At 37.5% G+C, this 12949-nt stretch overlaps 1 protein-coding gene across 1 annotated transcript in view; it reads left to right on the forward strand.

The window, feature by feature from the left end:
• IRAG2 (inositol 1,4,5-triphosphate receptor associated 2) overlaps positions 1-12949 on the forward strand; it is a 99318-nt gene that overhangs the window by 21667 nt on the left and 64702 nt on the right. Inside the window, exons 9-16 of the mRNA XM_070370140.1 lie at positions 2103-2180; positions 4493-4549; positions 5919-5978; positions 6083-6147; positions 6945-7044; positions 9202-9336; positions 11136-11237; positions 12249-12412. Coding sequence (XP_070226241.1) covers positions 2103-2180; positions 4493-4549; positions 5919-5978; positions 6083-6147; positions 6945-7044; positions 9202-9336; positions 11136-11237; positions 12249-12412 — 761 coding nt within the window. The remainder of the gene's footprint in view (positions 1-2102; positions 2181-4492; positions 4550-5918; positions 5979-6082; positions 6148-6944; positions 7045-9201; positions 9337-11135; positions 11238-12248; positions 12413-12949) is intronic.

Raw genomic sequence — 12949 nt, forward strand, 5'->3', positions numbered from 1 at the left:
AGGGGACTTCCCTGGTGGTCCAGTGGTCAAGACTCCACCTTTCAATGCAGGGGATGTGGGTTTGATGCCTAGTCTTGGAGCTAAAATTCCACCTGCCTTGTGGTCAAAAACATAAAAATAAAGGTTTACCTTATAAACTCTAGCTTATTGGGTGGTTAGGAAAAGTAGAACTGTGAAGTTAATTTTTGGTTAAAAACTATGAGGCTCATCTTGAAGAACACTCATGGCAGAGGAGATAGCAAGTCCAAAGTCCTCAGGCTGTAGCCTGCCCACCATTTTTAAGGGATAACAAGATCATTGTGGCTGGAGCAGAGGGAACAAGTACTACAAGGTGCTACAGAGAGTTGTGGGGATCTGGACCCCCAGGATCTTATAAAGGCATTGTTTGGACTCTGGTTGTTTATGCTGAGTGAGATGGGAGCTGCTGAACAGTTTTGAGCAGAGGAGTAACATCATATAATTTCAGTTTTACCAAGATTTCTCTGGCTCCTGGCTTTAGAATCAACTGTGGGGCGAGGGAAGAAGTGAGGAGACCAATTAGGAGGCTCTTGTATTAATATTAAAGCAGGCAAAAGTCAGTGAAGGCTTAGACTGAAGCAGGAACAAAAGTAGTGGATAAAGTATTCAGGTCAGTAAATGCTTTATAATATCCCAAAATATTTATTATATATCCAAGTAATATGTAAAATTCACTTCTAGTAGTTTCTATTAGAGAGTCCCTTGGACTGCAAGGAGATCCAACCAGTCCATCCTAAAGGAGATCAGTCCTGAATATTGATTGAAAGGACTGATGCTGAAGCTGAAACTCCAATACTTTGGCCACCTGATGCGAAGACTTGACTTGCTTGAAAAGACCCTGATGCTGGGAAAGACTGAAGGCAGGAGGAGAAGGGGACAACAGAGGATGAGATGGTTGGATGGCATCACCAACTCAATGGACATGAGTTTGAGTAAACTTCAGGAGTTGGCGATGGACACGGAGGCCTGGCATGCTGCAGTCCATGGGCTTGCAAAAAGTTGGACATGACTGAGCGACTGAACTGAACTGAATAGTTTCTAATGTCTCAGTGAAATACAGAGCAAAGTCATTGGCTGAGAGTGAGGATGTTGGAGGAGGTATTGGAAGTTCAAGGAGAGATAAAGAATGAAATAGGCCAGGAATTGGCAAACTTTTTGTGAAGGACATGATAGTAAATATTTTTAAGCTTGCCTGGCTAGAAGGACTTTATCACAACCACTCACTTCTGCCATTGCAAGGTGAAGGCGGCTAAGGACAATCTGAAAACAATGGGCTCAGTTGTGTCTTAATAAAGCTTTATTTATAAAACCAAGTAGTCAGAGTTGGTCTCTGAAAATGGAGAACGGTAGTTGGTACAGTTTGCAAATCCTTGCTTTAGGCAAATGGCCATTTGAATAGATATGATATAATCACCAGAAAACCTTGAGATTAAAGCTTACAAATTTAATATGTGACCTATTGGTTTATTTGTATTTCTCTTTAACAATCATTATCAGAAAAGGTGCTGGCATGGAGTGGATGGCAATCTGAAATTAAGAAAATACTAAGAAATAGGGGAGAGCCAAGGGGATTGAAGGGATGTGGAAGTAAGAGATTGTAATGATTGGCCGTGAAAGAATTTAAGCTGAGTCAAGAGGTGACTGAGTTCATAGGAAGGTGGTAGGGTAATGAGAAAGTAGTGGGATCATTGGATTGCAGGTTCCAGTGGGGACTGAAGGTTTGTTGATGCACAAAGAAGTAATCTGGAAAGACAAGAAGTAATGGTTGAAGAGTTTAATTGCAAAATGCTTTTGCAATTAAGGTAACAGAAGGGTCACAGTTGCTGTAATGACAAATCTGAAGGTATGTCTAGGGAGTGAGTGGCCCAGATAGAATGGAAAATAAGAAGGGAATACTGAGAATATTCCTGGATGATCACATTAAAAAGATTGTTATTTTTGGACAAAGTCTAAAGTTCTGTCCCTTAGTTTAAAATGGATTACGATGTCAATGATGAAAATATCACTTTCTAAAAAAGACTTTGTGATGTCCTTTTATGTTTTTTTTGGTCTAAATCTAAGAATACTATCTTACTTTACATTAGAATGCTAAGAACATTATGGATATATATAAATTGGAAGAGAAGATTGAGGACTTGTCTAAAACTGAGAAAGAGCACCAAGTAAGCACTTCTCAAATACTGGTAAAATATTTTCTTGCATCAAATTAATATTACTTTATGAAGGTGTTTGTGACTCATTGACACAATGACCTTTCATTATAAATTTTGAAATTTGTACTCTAGATGTCTGAGTTATATAAAAGACAGCTTCTGCTTTTTTAATGTAGCAGCTTTACTGATACATAACACATATGCCATTAAATTCACTCAGAGTCAGTGGTTTTTAGTATTAAATATATTCAGAGTTGTGCAACCATTACCAAAACCAATTTTAAAATACTTTTATCATCCAAAAAGAAATTCCTTTAGCGGTCATTTTCCATTCTTTCCCAACACTAGACAAACACTAATCAGCTTTCTATCTCCATAGATTTAGTTATTCTGGGCATTTCATATAAATGGGGTCATATACATTATATTGTCTTTTGTGACTGGCTTTCTTCACTGAGACTAGTGTATTAAGAGTTCATTCATGTCGTAGCATATATCATTGCTTCATTTCCTTGTATTGCTGAATAATAGTCCATTATAGGAATATAGCACATTTTGTTCATTCATCAATTGCTGGACATTTAAGCTGTTCCTATTTTTTTTTTCTTTTTACTATAATGAGTAATGGTGCTATGAATATTCATGTATAAATTTTTGTGTGGATGTAAGTTTTAATTTCTCTTGAGTATGTATCTAAGAGTCAAATTACTACATCATATGATAACTATGTTTAACCTTTTGAGGAACTGCCAGATGTTTTTCCAAAGTAGCTATACCATTTTACATTTCCATTAGCTATGTATGAGGGTTCAAATTACTCCACATCCTTGCCACCATTTGCTATTATTTATATTTTTTATTCTAGTGACAATTTCTAATTTAATAGTATCTAATTTTTCAAATTATTAAGTTAGGGAAAAGTTCAGCTATTGTACCTTCTTAATGCAAAAAATGAGAGATGGAAAAAAGTCCATCTTGATTTTTTAATTCAACTCTATTGAATAAAGAAATTATATCTTACAAAAATGATTTTTTAATCTATATTGATAAAAGTATCTATTTAGTGTATATTTTTGTTATATCTGCCATATTTTATTATCAGGAAACAGAAAGTGACTATTACTAAATTCAGGAATTTGTGTCATGCTTTTTGTTATCTCTGATGGTTTATTTGAACAGTATTTTTTGCTTTATTATATGTTTGAAATGATGATGTACTTAAAATTCATATCTATATGTGGAATTCTCACTTTTCCTAGCACTCAATTCCATGTGTGTATGTACATATACATATATTATAGCCATTATAATGTAGACATTAAACACTGATTTTATTCTAGGAATGGCTGTTTTAGAAAATATAACTGCCATAAACTAGTGGTAAGAGCCAGAGAAGATGTGGATTCAAATCCTGTCTTCTCAAGTTAAAAGCTTTATGGCAGTGGTGGTTTAGTCACTAAGTCTTGTCTAACTCTTATGACCCCATGGACTGTAGCCTGCCAGGCTCCTCTGTCCATGGGGATTCTCCAGGCAAGAATACTGTGGGTTGCCATTTTCTTCTCCAGGGTAAAAGCTTTTAACCCCAAGCAATTAGTTAACTTCTTTAAATCTCAGTTTTTCCATCTATTAAATGGGTACCTCATCCACAAGCTTGTTGGAAACTCAAATGAAAGGATTATGTGAAAATACCTTGAGGACTATAAAGGAATATCAAACATGTATGATTATGATGACAATTCTACTTCTGACTATGCTATTATTTTTCCAAGTTTTCCATTCAAACAATATACATTTTTCTCAATTACATCCTACTTAGGAGTCTATGCCAACAAGCTTGCATTTGGTTTAAACTGATAATATCCTTAATATTCACTTTGCTAAAAGAAAGCTTGAACATTTTTACACTGTTTTTTAAAAGAGGAAGAGCCTTTTGCATGCTCATATGGAGTCTGTGTTCATGTCCTACCTAGATTTTTCTTTTCACCAAAAAATGAACACACTCTATGTCCTTTTATTATGTGAAGTGTGAAACAGTGGGAAGAGCCCTTGGCTGAAATTGGAGACTCAGATTCTAGGCTCTGTTCTGTCACTTACTAGGTGTAACATCGGGCAAATCTCTGGATAGTGCTGAGAGAGAGGGCAGTAACCTTGGCCTTGAGGGTTGTTGTGAGGCTAATGGGAAGGCTCTTTATAAAGTGAAAAATGCATGCATATAAAAAAATGCTTCAGAAACATGTCTCCTGATTGTGCCATGATTTTGTGGCATTGTCTTTTACCAAAGCAATGTCCTAGTGGCCTTCCCTAAATGTGTTTCTTTTCAGATGCAGTTACACATGTATGAAAACACTTTGCTTAATACAGATGCAAGTTTACAGAAGGTTGGTACTGTCTCTGTCCATGGAATCCTGGAGACTCCCTCCAAGTAATAGAGGAAGGCGATGATATTTGCATAACTCCACCCCTGTTAAAATATCTGATTCTAATATTCTGTCATAAGGCATTTCTTTATTTGTAAGAATAAAAATTGTTCTTCTGAGTGAAGAATATTGACTTTTCCACTTGGGATATTTAACATATCCTCTGTAAATTCTGGTGATATTCATTCCTTTATTCAACAATATTAGTATGCCAATTTGCCAGTCATTGGCTAAATAGTGGTGATGAAGTGTTTTGTTTTGTTTGTCTTTTGTCTTTAATTGAACCCACGCCCCTGCTGTGGAAGCATGGAGTCTTAACCGTTGGACCAACCGGAAACTCCCTGTGATGATGAAGTTTTAATTCATAACATTAACAAATGTACAGTCATTCATTTCAGGGAAAAACAATATATCCCGAGTTATGTTCTACCTAGTTTGACTGATTAATTTGATAGATAAATATTACTCTATTTATATTTGTCTCTCATGATCATAGCCTATTTGGTAACAAACTTTCCTGGCTACAGCGATGCTGATTTGGTGGTTTTAAGAGACACAGAAAGGACGCAGCCCAAGTTAATAAGCTTCCACGTTCAAAGACAGGAAGGGGAAGGAGGAGCAGTATTTCACTTCCTTTCCCTGCAGTTTATGACATTTCAAAGGCATCCTTAGCTTGTGGACATTGACCAGAATACTGACTATGGTACCAACTGTGTCTCCTCCTCATGGGCAGTCTCTCCCCATGTAGTGACATTGTAGTAGCCATGACTGCTCACTTCCTCCATAACTTTAGTCCTTCCACCACTCTGCACTCCCGCCCAGCACTCGTAAGATACTTCTCAGGCCCCAGGCATCATGCCATTCATGGGACACAACTACAGGTCAGGCACTGACTGTACTCTCTAGTCTTGGAGTACAAACTATGATTTTTAAAAGATATGGTTTGAACTGGGTAAAATTGGATGCTTTTATAATTTATTAGTCATTTTGCAGGTAAAAACTGCTTTTTTTTTTTTTTTCCTTAAATAGGCCGTAGTAATAAAATTTTGACTTGGATTTTAACATTGCCTTTCAGGGTATGATTTCACTGGACCAGGCAGATAGAACATAATAACACAGTCAGATAATAGATGCCTTGCTACCCCTTATGTTTTTCTGTAGTTTTAATCACAAACCCAGACTAGCTGAATTTTCAAATCATGAGATTCGTAGGTCTCATCACATCATTAGGCATATATAATTCTTCTTTGACTCAGATTGCTAGTCTAGTAAATATGATTTGGTAAACTCATACATTTATTTGCTATTAATTCTCTCTCCTACTTTTCAGAAGGATGTAAGTATAGAAGAGCTTAAGTCAACGATCACAGAATATGGAAGCATTATTGAGGTATACCATAATAATCTCACAACTTGCAAGGTGGGGATTTTAAACGGAAATGTGAATGTCCCAGTAGAGTAACATGGGCAGCCTAATGTTGTGTGTGATTCCAGAACTTACGAGGGGAGAAAAACAAGCTGGCTCAAGAGTTACAGCACTTACAACAGGAATTCATCATGTAAGTACAGAGTAACCTCTCACCGACTTTCCGTCACGTGTCCCCCACTCCACAGTATTCACTGGCTGAGCTGTGTGCAGTTCTTTGAACATGCCACGTTCTTACCTCCTATAACTTTGTGATGTTTTCTCAGCTTCTCTCCTAAGAGTACAGATTCCTTCACACGTTTTCCATCAACCTTCCTCACTCACCCTTACTTTTCTCATGTCTTGAGATTAAGTAATCTTTCTGAGTGCATGCATGGCATGTTGTTTTTACCTTTTTCCTGACACACTCTACCTTGTGTTATCATTTGATTCTGATTTTGTATAACATGCTAGTCCAGAAGTCCATAAGCAGCAAAACGAGTAAAGTCAGTGGGGTAAGCGCACATACTTATATTAGGGGGGTGAAAACGAAAGTACCTTAGCCAGGTAAAGACGGGGTGTTACTCTGCTTAGCTCCAGATAGTTGTTACATTAAGAATATATGGACCCAGTGTGACCACATATTCTGATTGTTTAAAGAAAAGCAAGACATCTAGATTTTTAGTGAAACATTTAAAAATTCAACTATTGGCTCCAATTCTTAAAAAGAAAGTATGGCTTACCTGGTTGCAACGACCTAGAATCACTAGTGTGTGCAGCACCTGGAGGGCAAAGACTACCTCTGTTTCTCTCTGTAGTCTTACGTACCTTATGACGTCCTTATACAGCACACATAAGTGCTTACCGTTTGGTGATAAATAAATCTTATTCTTGTGACTTAAAACATAAGGCATACCTAACCAGACCAGACTACTGTTGTTTTTTTTTAAGAAATGGAATGCAATTAAATGTCAGTGGAGAGCATAAAATTGTCGACTCTGAAGGAGTAAAATCGCTACACTGCGAACTCATTCTTGCTCAGTCTGCAGAGGTAGGTAATTACCATCAAATGGAAACCTTTACAAAAACAATCAGCATGTGCAATAGCTTGCTATTAAGTAAAGGTCTGTATCTTGCTGAAGATCACCCATGACATTTTGAGGGACTCCACTGATAGTTTGTGGAACCTAAGTCTAAAGTTTCTTATCCTGGAAGAGTGAATCTTTTTCAAGTTATGGCTGAAAACTATAGTGAGACTCCAGCATGGGGTATGGAAATGTGTGTTCAGTGAATCTGGACTTTAAAAATCTTGATATATTTGTATACACACAGATACAGTGCGCACACACACACACACACATATATTTGGCCACATGGCATGCATGATCTTAGTTCCCCAAGGAGGGTTCGTACCCAAGTCCTTGGCAGTGAGAGCGTGGGATCCTACCCACTGGACTGCCAGGGAATTCTCAAGAAATCTTTACTATCTTGATATTTTTCAGGACTACCTGCAGTGATCCCCAGCCTGGGGTCTGAAAGATTGTGGTAGAGATCATGGACTATTTTTAGTATTTCTTCAAGTCCCAAAGTAAATGTATCTACCAAAAATTTACTTGTTTCATTTACATTGTTTTATGCAGAAACATGAAATTTCTTTGCTTGAGAATATAATTGTACCGACTTAAATTAATGACACTGATTATTATATTCTGAACATAAATTAGCATTTTTATATATTTGGGGTTAATTTTAAAATAGCAAAATGAATTAGTGCCTTAAAACCTCCAGCCTGTTGGTAGTGCTTTACAACAGGGGTGGAAACAGTCACACGCCTTCTTGTGAATGCAATGTTGGAACCTGACTCCCTAGTATATTTTTGTTCCTTTGCACTTTCCAGTTGTGTGCTTGGAATGCTAGGAAATGTTTTCTGGCAGATTGCTTTCTTTCACTACTTGGATGGTCTTCCCATGTTGGTAGATGATAGATTTGTCCAGAATGTCCTCCTGTTGACAGCTGTGCTATGACCTTGAAAGGAGAGAATGTCCTTGGGGCAAATATCATTTGAATATCTCCTGCCAAGGATGCAGGGCGACATATGTTGCTTCACCTAAGGCATTCTCAGGCAATCTTGAACGTTCTGCTGAGGCCTGTGCTTTCCTGACATTCTGTTGCAAAGACGCGTCATTTTTTTTAGTGTGCTTTTGAAACCAAGCCGAACTGCCAGACTGAATGACATGGTGGCTAATCTACCATAGCGATGTGTTTTTATCCCCTGTCCTCTGAGGTAATAGTGATGCCAAGATGCCAGCCTGTAAAGTTTTATAATTCTGAACAGAGGTTAAACAGCTGGCAACATTCTGGTGCTGAAGTTTATCTCACTATTGGATTAGGAAGTCTTTGCCTTCTAATTGGAATCTGGAATAAGAGCCCAATCACTTTTTTCCAAATGACAGCAAGGAGGAAGTTAAACGTGCTGTTGTCATATATCTAAAGTATGAGAGGACGCAGAGACTTGGAGAGAAGTATGAGAAACTTGCTTTGTGAAACATCATCTGAGAGCATCTTCTATGAGTGGAAGAGAGACAAAAACATCAGTCTGTTTTCAGTGGGATTTGTTGAATGCACCCTCCCGTGACCAGCAGTTTTCTTTTTCTGAGAATTTCTTTCCTGTTGCTTCTTTTCATAAAATTAGAGCTGTAGAAGTTTATATCATGTAAACGTAAATGTTATCTATTAGATATATGAGTGTCCTTTAAGAATGAGTAAATGTTAAGCTGAAGGCATCCAAGAGAGGAAATGAGCAGTTTGGGGAGGGGTGGTGTGTAGAAGTAGTTCCAGGTGGCGCTATGGGTAGAGAACCCGCCTGCCAATGCAGGTAAGATGTAAGAGATGTAATGATGTAAGAGATATGGTCTTAATCCCTGGGTCAGGAAGATCCCCTGGAGGAGAGCATGGCAACCCACTCCAGTATTCTTGCCTGGAGAATCCCATGGATAGAGGAGCCTGGCTGGCTACAGTCCACGGGGCCATAAAGAGTCAGACACGATTGAGTGACTTTAGCATGCACGCACGAGGATTTCATAAGATAATTTAGAGTGTTTGATGGGGATCATTACATTGACCCATGGGCATCATTTTCATAAAATAAAAATAATGAATATTCTTTATTAGGATGACAAGGTTGTGGACATTTTGGTAATTGTTTCAGAACAATGAAACTGAGTGGCAGTGCAATTTAATCAGCTTGTCATCTCTGGACATGATAATGGATGAAGAAATGCTGCTGTTACTGAGAGAACTTGAACAAAAGGGAGTGGAGTTCACAGCTACGCTTCAGAATCTGGTATTGTATAACATCTGCATATCGTATGCTGTTTCACTGGCCAGCAAGATCTACAGATAACTGACCTACAGCCTGTTTGCTGAGCACAGACGTATCTATGTGTTGAGAACAAAATATATCCTACTATGAATTGAAAAGATTTTTCTCAAATCTTCCTAATGTGTATCTTCTAATTCTGGGTCAATCAGGGCTAACAGGCTGACCATTAGGTATAGATTGCTTGAACTTATATTCCCTACAAGTTAATCTTTAATATCAGAGGGCTGAAGACTATTGAACTCCTTCTGGCTAATGACTAGTACTTCTTTTTCCATTTTAATTAAAAAAAAACATTTCTTCATTTATTTTTGGGTGTTGGGGCTTAGTTGTAGCACAAGGGATCGTTTGTTGTGGCACACGAGCTTCTCGCTAGTTGTGGTACGTGGGTTCCAGAGCACGTGGGCCGTGTAGTTGTGGCAAGAGGGCTCAAGCATTGTGGTGCACGTGCTTTGTAGCATGTGGGATCTCAGTTCCTCGACTAGGGATTGAACCCCCGTCACCTGCATTGGAAGAAAAGTTCTTAACCACTGGATTACCAGGAAAGTCTCTATCTCGATTTTTGCCTGGGAATCCTAGATGATCAGAGAAAGCTGAGAGCAGCATTTTCATGTAGGTATTTCCAGTTCCTTTCACAGTGTCAAGCACACTGTTGTTGTTTAGTCACTAAATCGTGTTTGACCCATAGCCTGCAGCATGCCAGGCTTCCCTATCCTTCACTGTTTCCCAGAGCTTGCTCAAACACATGTCCGTTAAGTCGGTGATGCCATCCAACCGTCTCATCCTCTGCCGCTCCCTTCTCCTCCTGCCTTTAATCTTTCCCAGCATCAGAGTCTTTTCCAATGAGTTGACTTTTTGCAGGTGGCCAAAGTATTGGAGCTTCAGTATCAGTCCTTCCAATGAATACTCAGGGTTGATTTCCTTTGGGATTTACTAGTTTGATCTCCTTGCAGTCCAAGGAACTCTCAAGAGTCTTCTCCAGCACCATGATTTGAAAACATCAGTTTTTTGGTGCTCAGCATTCTTTATGCTCCAACTCTCACATCTGTACATGACTACTGGAAAAACAATAGCTTTGGCTATATGGACCTTTGTCTGCAAAGTGGTTATCTCTGCTTTTTAATATGCTATCTAGGTTTGTCATAGCTTTTCTTCCAAGTAGCAAGCGTCTTTTAATTTCATGGCTGCAGTCACTGTCTGTAGTGATTTTGGAGCCCAAGAAAATAAAAAGTAGATAATATTTAATTTTTTTTTTCATTTTCTGAATGTTGAGTTTTTTTTTTTTTTTTTTTTTTGATAATTTCCATATTGATTTTTTTTCTTTTTTTTTCTTTAATAGAAAATTATTTAATTAATATACATGTGTTCCCCATCCTGAACCCTCCTCCCTCCTCCCTCCCCACACCATCCCTCTGGGTCGTCCCAGTGCACCAGCCCCAAGCATCCAGCATCGTGCATTAATTTAATGAATGAAAAAATATCCATGAAAATGCTTGCTTCCTTCTATTTGAGAGGGGAATAAAATGGGTAGGTGTTGTTCTGGAAAATAGTTTTAACTGATTTATTCAGCATATGTAGAGTAGAGAGTTAGCATCTTCGCATGGCAACATCCTGGGATAAAGGAAAGTCACTGGGTGGCATTAGATAACAAGGAATTCTCTCTGATGGCTTTCTAAATTGCCTATATTAAACCTTGTCTAAATTACTTCTTTTTATATGCCTTTCACTGAATTCCTATTTGAAGGTATGGAATTCTTTTTCAGCATGAAGATGTTTCTGAAGTTGAAACACTAATTGATCATTTTCTACTGTGGGTAACTAATCCAGAGATTACTGTGAAAGAAAAGTGGGAGAACAAGCTTACTGTAAGTGTTCTGAATTTTGTGATTTTCCTGGTTTATCTTCTACATTCTAAACCCAGGTAGCACTTATTATACACAGTATCATTTCTAAGATTTCATTGCAGTGTTATGCCTTCTTATTCTGACTATGTGTGTAGAGTTTGCATCTGGGGGTGTGCATAAGGTTGTGTATATGGGTGAGAGTAAGAGTGTGATATGAAAAGTGTGAGTGAGTGTGAGGATATGGGATATGCATTGGAGAGACAAACAGTAAATAAGATGTAAATTAATAGTGTATTTTATTTGAATCCTTGTGAGAACTGGCTGGTCTAAGCTTGAATTTTTCCTTGGCTTTTCAAAATTCTCTCTGATAGAACGATTATTGTGCAGAAGAATCTTATTTTTGAGACTTTGACAGTTTTATTATACCAGAAGTTAGCAGAATATCAGAATGTGGAAACATTTTAGGTAGCTATTCCCAAGTTTTGTTAGACTGGAAACATATAAAAAGAAATCTCTTAAATTTATTCATAACTTACTATCCGTACTTTACAACTTCCTAACATCTATCAGCCCCCTAAGTTAAGCTAAAGCAAGAAGTAAATGTTGAAAACTCTGGAGTGTTAATATCAGCCCTTTTGTCAATCTTACCTTTTTAAAAGGTTTTTAATATGGTTTTGAATATGGTAATCAACAAATACTGATTTTACTGCATTTCCTAGTCCCATTCTATTCTATTAATAAAGCTACTGTGATTATTGATGAAATGGCCACTTATCTTAAGAAAAAGAGAACAAAGCTCAATTTTAGGCACACTGTATGTACCCAATATGTACTTGTTAAATTGGGGTCATCAGTCCACAGCATCATCCATCTTTAGGCAACTGAGAATTGACATCTGTTCGATTAGAATTTTAGAGTTCAATAACAGTGAATGCTGCTGGTGTTGGAATGTCCAGAACATTTTCTATTGCCTGTTATTTCTTTATATTTAACATTGGAACAGTGGAACTTGTTTTGTGATTCTTCTTATAGGAATTCAGATATATCATGGAGGAGAAGCTAAATCTTTGCATCTTAATGCTGAACGACTTGAGAAACCATAAAGAATCCCTTGATAAAGAGTTTGCCAAATTGATAGACATTTTGAAGAGATTCAGGCTGGAATATTTTTATTTCAGAAAAGAATTTCTTTCCAGGTGATGATCCTTTATGTATAAGAGACCCCTACTTTATGTATATAACATGTTTGTAATTTGCCATGGCATTCTGTTTACTTTTTTTCAAGTTGTATACATTGATTTCAGGTGACAATTTTTCAGGGGGACCATTTTGTTTGACAATTCTGAATTGTGAAATAGTGTGAGATTGACCTATATATTCAAAATTGCAAGTAGTAAGCTTGAAATCTATGGAAACCCAAACAATGAGTTATTTTTCCTAGAGAAGGAGTTTGGAATCAGAATATAGAATTCTTTTAACCAGAAGGAGCATTAGAGATCATTCCACAAAGCTGCATAATTTTACAGAGGACTGAAGCAAAAGAATATAAACTGAATTGATCAAGTTTTGAGTTATTAATGGAAAACATATGGATAGCTCTGTAACCTCAGATATGCAGACGACACCACCTTTATGGCAGAAAGTGAGGAGGAACTAAGGAGCCTCTTGATGAAGGTGAAAGAGGAGAGTGGAAAATGCTGGCTAGAACTCAACATTCAAAAAACTAAGATCAT

The sequence above is a fragment of the Bos mutus genome, chromosome 5, assembly GCF_027580195.1.
Source record: "Bos mutus isolate GX-2022 chromosome 5, NWIPB_WYAK_1.1, whole genome shotgun sequence".
Classification (NCBI taxonomy): domain Eukaryota; kingdom Metazoa; phylum Chordata; class Mammalia; order Artiodactyla; family Bovidae; genus Bos; species Bos mutus.